This window comes from Condylostylus longicornis, unplaced genomic scaffold (genome assembly GCF_029603195.1).
Source record: "Condylostylus longicornis isolate FDR11 unplaced genomic scaffold, ASM2960319v2 ptg000098l, whole genome shotgun sequence".
Classification (NCBI taxonomy): Eukaryota; Metazoa; Arthropoda; class Insecta; order Diptera; family Dolichopodidae; genus Condylostylus; species Condylostylus longicornis.
The window spans coordinates 805,254-814,525 of record NW_026578066.1 but is presented as its reverse complement, the minus strand read 5'-3'; the positions used below and the strand labels follow the sequence as shown (position 1 = coordinate 814,525).

The 9,272-nt window shown below is 25.7% G+C and overlaps 1 protein-coding gene across 1 annotated transcript; it reads left to right on the top strand.

Annotated features, from left to right (window-relative positions):
* Positions 1–743: 743 nt before the first annotated feature.
* Positions 744–1,343, top strand: LOC129614004 (uncharacterized). The gene is made up of 2 exons (XM_055528371.1): positions 744–987; positions 1,061–1,343. The coding sequence occupies exons 1-2, from the start codon at positions 786–788 to the stop codon at positions 1,213–1,215; spliced, it is 357 nt and encodes a 118-aa protein (XP_055384346.1). The 5' UTR covers positions 744–785; the 3' UTR covers positions 1,216–1,343.
* Positions 1,344–9,272: the final 7,929 nt, after the last annotated feature.

Below are 9,272 nucleotides of genomic sequence, written 5' to 3'. Positions count from 1 at the left end.
CATTAATTTAAGGAACAGTTTCTGTTAATAATTTTTAATAGAAACTGTAGAATGTGATTTTATTAATAAAATTTTTACTACCAATTTTAATGCCGTCTTGATTGATCATTCCCGGATCATTTTGTAATACATTAGGCTATAAATAAAAGGATTTAAAAAACCCCTACTTCTAATGATATGAAAACCGAAATTCAATTTTTCAGCAGGTATAAGGTATACAATGTAAAAATCAATTCTCTGACAAAATATTTTGTAATTTACAATAATTAATAAAATGTTTGCTGCTTTCAGTTTTAATATTTGACCATAAGAAAATGAGATTAGTACTTTCTTTACGATTATTGTTATAAGATTAACTTAAAATTAGCATATTGGATGCGAAATTTTAGCCTTGGCAATATTACTTTAGTTTATTTGAGTAAAATTAATTCGAAAATTTATTTTATTTTATTAAAATTATAATACAAAAAATTTATTTTTTTTTTTGGTAAATTAGTTCTGTGACCTTTTGTATATAGTTATGTATACATAAAAGTAAAAATACATAAATAATTAACATAAATATTTTTATTATAAAAGATTCGGAAAAAAAAACTATGTATTGAAATAAGAAAAAAAAACAAAAATAAAAACTAGAAGAACTTGTTTTTTTTTGTTTTTTTTTTCATTTAATTGCGTCAAAATTCTTCAGTGGGAGATGACAATTTTGAGTAGTTTCTAAGATATATAAAACGTAAGTGCTTCTCATAAACGATCAGAATTTTGATTGAAGTAAAGCTATTACAATGAGAACATTAATAATTCTTGGATTAGTTTTCACTATTGCAGCAGCACTGCCTCAATTCTATCCAGGCGGCGGTGGTTTCTATCCTGGTGGAGGTGGTTTCTATCCAGGTGGAGGCGGATTTGGTCGTCCTGGTGGTTTCGGTGGGGGCGGTTTTGGAGGTGGTTTTGGTCACAGACCCTATGGTCGACCTGGATTTGGGGGTAAAGGATAATTAAAAAAATTAAGAAGGTTAAGTGAATAAAACTGAAAATTTGTTTTTTACTATTGTTGCAGGTGGCGGCGGCAGTAGTTCTGCAGCTGCTTCTGCTGCAGCAGCAGGTGGTGGTGGTGGCGGTGCTAGTGCTGCTAGTGCTAGTGCTGCAGCTGGTGGCGGTGGCAGACGTGGTAGCTCATCATCAGCAGCATCAGCGGCGGCTGCTGGAAAATAATAGATTCATATGCCAAATTCAAAATATAGTTAAATGAAATTAATTGTTGTTATTAAAGTGTTAATATTAAAAAAAAAAAAGAAATTAAATTATTAAAAAATACAAGAAATAAAATAGTTTAAACAATAATTTTTATAAATAAAATGAATGGTTTTTTTTAAGAAAGCGTGAATATATTGGAAAAAGTTTTGTGTATATGAGCTCCTAAATAGCAAAGCTTAAATTAAATTTGATGGTGGTACAATTTAAAAATTTATAAATCTAGTATTTGTTTTTAAAGAAATGCTTGTTACTAAATGTTATTACCATATTCTTAAACATAAATCAATCATAAAAGTGTTAAGTTAAAACCTTTGCGGCAAAGAAATTTCTTCTACTCTTACGTTACACACAATACTTAATTAAAAATTAATATTATCTCTCAAAAGTAGCATTATGACTTAATATTTAAGGGAGGAAGCTAACGAAAACAATCATAATAGTCACGTACTCAATGCATACATTAAGTAACCATAGGGCCGAATAAAAACAATGTCACACATAATAACACGGTGTAATTTGAAATTATTCTGAATTCTAAATTTAAATTTTTTAAGCTATATTTATAAAATTCGGGGAATTCACTCTTAAAGAGTAAAATACGGCATTCCTGTATGCATGTATAGAGCAAAAGCGTCTTACCAAAAAAAGCCTATATATCCTTTTTGGTAAATCAAATGGCTATCTACGTATAGTTTGCTATTCCTCAGATTAAAGTTGACCCAATCAATTTAAGTTTCAGAATGTAATTGATCTTGGTATTTCACATGTTTGTTGTTTAAGAACTTCTTTTTTTTATTCAAAGCTCAATCTTCAATGGTTCAGTTGAAAATGAAATTCAATGGTTCCAGTTGAATTCGTCAATCAATAACGATCTCAAGCGCTGCTCTTAGCATATTTATTATTTACAATAATTAACATAAATTATTTACTTAATTTAATGGCTTTTTTAAATTGTTTTGAAAATAATAAGCTATAGGCCTGACAGTTTTTCAAAACTGGATTGTTGAATTTTTAAATTAAGCTTTGTTTTAATTACTTTGACAATATTTACATAAATATATTTTATTTAATTTACATTTTGTATTTAATAAAGTTACGAGTATAATGTTTTAAGGAAATAAAAAACAAAGTCCGATATAACTTACGTAAGACATGCAAAACTATTTAATGTGTACATACTTATATATGTAGGATTAACTATAAAACGATGGCGATAAAGGGAAAATGGAAAATATATTTTATGTTACTAAACTAGTTACTCGGTCTATTTAAGCTCGTTTTTATTGGTGTTACATCCAGTCTCGGATGTCCATAGTGTATCTCCATCGATGTTTCATAGTGTAAGAATTAATTAGAAAATAGAGATTTTTTATATAGTGTATATCAGTAGAAGCTTTTGAATCATCTCTTAATTTAATAGATTAATTTAAAAGAATGTTCTATTTGAATGTTGAAAAATTTATATTCTGGTAGTTTAGCATGTCAAGGGGTTTAATGATCTTATAAGCTAAAATTAATACAATTTATTATTCATTTGTTCTAAAATATTGTACAAAAAAATCTACTTTTTAATTATGATTAATTATAATTTTCAAATACGTAAACAGTGTCTTTTTTTTTTTATAATTGCATTAGAACAAGTAAAACTGGTACTTGCTTCGAGTATTTCTATATAGGAGAAAGATTTTGTTTTGTAATTTTGCGATTGTTTTTTCTAAATTTGCAATATTAATTTTTATTAAAAGACTATTGCAAAAAAATTTTTATAATTAATTTAAAATTTTTTCTAAGAGTATAAAAGGACACAAACAGTTCATACTTTGATTAGAAGAATTGAATTTGTTGAAGAATTTTTAAGGAGAATAAAAATGAAATTGTTATTTTTAATATTTGTTATGTTGCTAACAATAGTTTCGGCCAATATATATGGTAGACCATACTTTGGTGGAGGAGGATTTAGAAGACCGTACGGTGGTGGATTTAGAGGTGGAAGTGCTAGTGCTAGTGCTAGTGCATCAGCTTCAAGTTTTGGCAAGAAATAATAAGGCGAAAAACGCAGAGAAAATCCTGTTACAAATATTTTGTTTTGAATATAATTATTGTAATAGAAGAAAATAAAAATTTTAATAAAATTTAATATTAAATATTAAATATTTAATATTAAATTTTATTAATCAAATAAAATTATATTTGGCAGAATAATTAATTAGAGAATTTTAAAAATATATTTAAGGAAAATGTCCTTTAAATTTGCTTATTGGTATACAAAGTCTTACCATATCGTATGAAAATCGTATTCATCATAAACAATGTATATGAAAAGTATATATAACAATAAGAATAGAATAATATACTTGTATATAGAAATGTTTAGAGCATTTTCGATTCAAACTTCAAAAGACTGATCGGAAAACAAGAAATTTGTATTTTAGTTTGTTGATTTCATGTAGTAAATAAATAAAATTTTATTTATTTTTTTTTTTTTTTTTGGTAAAGTTCATGGTCAATATTGTTGATTTGCAAAAGTTTTTTGCTTCAAGAGCAAACAAACATAAGACGATATTATGCAAATTTGAGATTAAAATATTCTAAAAAACAAAAAAACTATTCCGTGCACAAAGTATCCTGTTTTAAAAAAATATAAAAACTATTTGAATTTTAGATTGGATGTTAATATTAATAATCTGATTAACATAATAGGTCGCAATCCTCGAAAAAAAGAAAAGATTTGTTATTAAATTAAACTTAAAATTTATGATTTTTTAATTACCACTGTGGTAGGAGCTTCTATTAGTTTTTTTCATAAAATGAATAAATAAGGCACAAAGTTATGGCTGAATTTTGCAGAACAAATAAAAATTAAAAATTTTTTAAGAAAATATTTTAAATTAGAAATAATTTAAAAATTAAGAAATGAAGTTTAAATTGTGATAAATTTCTTATATTTTTATAAAACTACATTTCTTCATTATTGCTATATAAAATTCATAAATGCTTTCACGCTTTCAGTTTTGAAATGAGTTTTGAATATTGCAATCTATGAGTGTAATAATATAACCTTTCAAATCATATAGTATGGACCTTGTATTGTAATATCTGTTATATTTTTATTATGTATAATATGCTATTCTCTTATGATTTATTTCACTGTATATGATTAACTGTAATACTATTCATTGTCAAATCTATTCAGACTTGCGTAAAATTTAATTGAATTAATATATACATATATGTATGTGTTACTAACAATATATTTTTCCAAATTTTTTAATTTTTATGTTGTTAAAATGTAATTTTGATATTTATGCGAAAATTTTGTATTTGCAATAATTTTTTATAATCGTAAATGAATAATAATTTCATATCTGTGTCTATATAAATATAATGAAAAAAAAAACAGTTCACTGTAAAATTTAAAAATTCGCTGCTTATTTTATTGGTTCATTTATTTCAAGATCAATTTGATATTGAATTTTATTTAATTTTCAATAATATACTTGATGAACTTTATTTACTGAAAGTAATTTCTCATTTTGTACTATAGGTACGAACTATCCGGACACCTGGCGCCCTCTGAATTATTTTCCTACTAAGTATAGTGGATCTCTTCTTAGATAGATATTATTTCTCCGAAACTCGTTACCCGGTTGGTCAGCAAGGGAGACGTGTATTTTTATAAGAAACTAAATGAGTCTGGTACTAGTCAAAAGCCAGAAAGGAAAATGACCAAAGCTAACTCGCATATAACGAGAGAAATATCGTCTAAAAGCAATTTCCAGCAAGAAACCGCAGGTGGGTACTGAACATACTTCAAGTACTAATTCGGAACCAAAGGAAGCTCAACAGAAGAAGCGGAACCTGAGTCGAAACGGCAGACACGAAGCTGTGACAAAGTCAGGTCAAGTGAATCCAAAGGCAAGGCGTGACACGCATGTCAACAGGAGTCATAAAGCCTTTTCAGAGCACTTACAGAGAACGTCGATCGGTGTTTAGAATTTCGAGAGGAACAGAAGAACCGAGAAATCACGTGGCAGCTCAGAAAGCCACCGAACACGGTGGAATCGAAACCGATATATAAGCCATTTCACGAGATCTTGGAAAACCGTCTAATAATGGCTGAAGTAGACAGGGGTCAAGACGATGGCAGGATCTCGGTTGAAAATTGGAGGATAATTAAGTACCAACTCTAGTCTCTAGTCATGAAGAAGAACTCGGGTCAGTATCCACTCACACAGAGAATACGTTTGGCATTAGGAATACGCAGAGCTACAAGTAGTTGCATTTGCCGACGAAAAATTGGTAGGCCTTTACAAAAAGATGATTAAGAAATATTAAGCTGCAGGGTTTCCAAACTGGATGATTCCAATAAAGATTTCCAATAAAGATTCGCCATGATACTCATCGAAAAGCACTCATTCGTTAATGAAATTAACACAAAATCTATTTAAATTATTCACTCAATAATAATCTCATTAAAATATTTTCCATAACAAGAATCTAACGAGTTATTTTAATAATGATGCGTCAACAAAAATAAGAATTTAACAAAATAAATTTTAGAATCTAATTCTGTTTAGAATTATTTTTAAAAATTGACCAAATAATTTGAGGTCGCAATTAGTAAACATAATTTGTCAATATCATAATTCTATAGAAAAGAAGCAATGAGTTTTTTGTTTATCCATTAACATTTTAATTATCGAAAATTTTTTGAAGAAAGTTATTATTTTTCTCGCGTGTAAAAACCAGTTAGATCACTTCAACTATTAGATTCTTTGAGACGAAAAAAAAAAAAACGTATTTGTTAATAGTTTATACATATATTAAGAAAAAAAAAAAATTATTATTCCTAAAAAATCATTAATATTTGAAGGTTTTTATTTTTATTTTTATCTATTTGTAAGTTTATTTATATAAAAGCAACTTTAACTACCAATATTAGCATCAGTAAGAAAAAAACTCTTTCTGAAAACATTGTTAATTTGTTAATTTAATTATCAATTATATTATTGTTTTAAATTTTTTTTTTAAAAACCGAAAAAACGTCTTATTTTTACAATAAAAATGAAATTCTTAATAATATTATCAGTTTTAACAATAATGTTATTTAATTTAATAACGGCACAAGTATATTACTCACGTGATCCTGTAACTGGTGCTGTTGGTGGAACTTATTCTGTACCAGTTGGTGGACCAGGTTATTCAGGAATTCAAACAGGTTCATTTTATAGTTCACCTTATGGTGGTGGTGCAGCTTCTTTTGCCAGTTCATCATCTTCTGGAAAGAAATAATTAAATAAAAAAAACAAAAATAAAACTGAAAAAAAAAACTTAAAATAATTTGAGCTTATTTTCATACATTTTATATTTTTAATTGTTATTAATTAAGTTATTTAAAGTATTTTATATAAATACGTGTTATGAAATATATACATACATTAATAATTATGAGAAATTGTTATTTTTGTTAAAAATATTAAGTTTTAGTTTAAACCAGAGGTTAATGACGGAATATTCGCAATTATTTGTCAATAATTAAGTAACAGCTAAAGTGTGTATACTAAAAAAAATTAAACTGGAAAAATTACACTAATCTTAAATGGTTCAAATAATGGATTAATCTAATGGTTTGTAAAGTACTTAGTATATTTTCCTTAAATTGCTCACAGTAATATATCAAAATGAGTCTTAGTTATTGCATACTTGTCGGATGGTATCTCAAATTAAAAGAATGTTATGTTAATGCGTATTGGTCAGATTCGACAGCTAATTAGTTTGGTTAAGATAAATAAACAGTTTCAGAAAAATATTGTACCGGAAATTGAAATTTTTCTAATTTTTAAAAACGAAATCTGGTATGTGTAATTAATTATTTATTAACGTCTAGAAGCTATTCTAAAAATTTCTGATATCTATACAGCTTACGGTCTAACGGGCATATTATGCTAAAATTTATTTATAAACTTAACGGCTAATATCAATAATCATTTTGCCTAATTAAATTTTGTGTATGGTATTTTACTTCAGATATTACAGCGTTTTCGGGTATGAATCCCGTCAACGCGGTATTTTTCAGATTTTTAGTGAGCTTTGACATTTAGAGAATGTTTCTGTTACTAAAAAAATATATTTCTCTAAAAAGTTCTATTTATAAAACTTCAATTTCATTTACAAAAGTAGTCCACAATAACAATAAAAAATGAGTACTCATTTATGGAATTTTTAATCTAATTATAGAGATAGAACTTTTGAAAAATCATCATTTTGAATATTTCCCAAAATACCCTATTATGTCTCAATATTCAAAATTGAAAAAAAAATAATGCTTTTGATAATAACCACAAAATTAACTTTTTTTTATATTGTTATTCTAATTTCTGTAGGTGATTCCCCCGTAACTTGAAACTAGAACCAGTTTAACTAGATAAGAACGAAAATGAAAATAAAAATTTAGAATAAAAAAAATATCAAGTTTCGTTTTGTAAACAATATGGTGTGGTGTTTTGAGTTTCCTTTTCATTAGAATATTTTTTTATTATAAAATATGATTATTCATAAATAAATTATGCAATATGAATTAATGGAGAAAAGTAAGAATTTTAATATATGAATGTATTAGATTTAATCTACGTGTGTGTATACATATTAAATAAATGTTTTTTAAAATAGAAATTATAATTTTTGAATATTTATAAATTTTTTGTTTAAAATTTATAATATTTTCGGTTTAATAATGTAGGCAATTTAGTGTTTTTCTTTTAAATAATTTAATTATTTTTATTTATCTCCTTGTTTTTAATAATAAAATTATGTACTCGTTATATGTAGGAACATAAACATATTTTTTTAAATAAATTTTGAAAATAGCATAATTAATTTTGGTTTTGCCTGAAAAAAAAACATTCAAAAAGCAGCTTTATATATCAATTATTAAAAAGGAATCCTCTCTATATCACATAACATAATTAATCATATGTATATATGTATGTATAGGAATACTCAATGAATATTCATATACATGTACATATATTTATAAAATTTAATTAAAACTCATTTTTTTTCCAACAATACTAGTTTAAACTGAATTTGACTGGAAATTTCATATAAAAGTTAATATCTATTAGAAGACATTGTGCTATACCTATGGTATAGAATAAATCCTGTACGTAAAAAATAATGAATAAAAAAGTGAGTAAGAAAAAAAATTAAAATTAGACAATTTTAAATTTAAAAATTTTAATTGAAAATTATTGATATTTTTATGAAATAGTGATGTAAAATTTTAAATTTTTAATAATGATTTAAATTTAATTAAAATTTTTATTGAAAGAAATGTCCTTTATATATTCGGAATCGAATATTTTTTTGGGCTAATATAGCCACATATATTTCAGGTACTACATACGTACAGTGAAGCCTGAAACAAATCCTGATTGCCATGACATTCATTACTATAAAATTTTCCCCATTTCACGAATTCGAAGATGACATTTTCATGAGATTATTTTCATGGAATGTATGCCGAATTAGAAAATTCATCTAAAATTTCTATTTAATAAAAATTATATATATAAAAATATTACTATAAATAATTTATTTGTAGTTATTGAAAAAACTTTACAAGGGCTGACGGAGGGAGATAATTAAACTAATAACTAAACATATTCCAATTATCTAAACTAAATTAACCTTTATGGAGAAATTATGGGAACAATTTGTATGTGACTGTAAGGAATTTATGTATGTATGTATGTAGTTTTGTAAATTACATTCAGGTAAGTGCCTTGTTTCAAAAGATTTTGCATATTAAAGCGCTGTTTGATGTTTGTGAAAGGAATTATTGCAAAGGTAGAATATAAAATAATAAAAATCGATAAACGGGTTGTAAATCAATAAAGTATATTAAAAATTGTTTTGGAATATGTTTTCTAATAAGTTTCAATTAATTAAATGTATACGAAATGTACATAACGTACATACATACGTACGTAATGAAATGATTCATAGTTCCATTT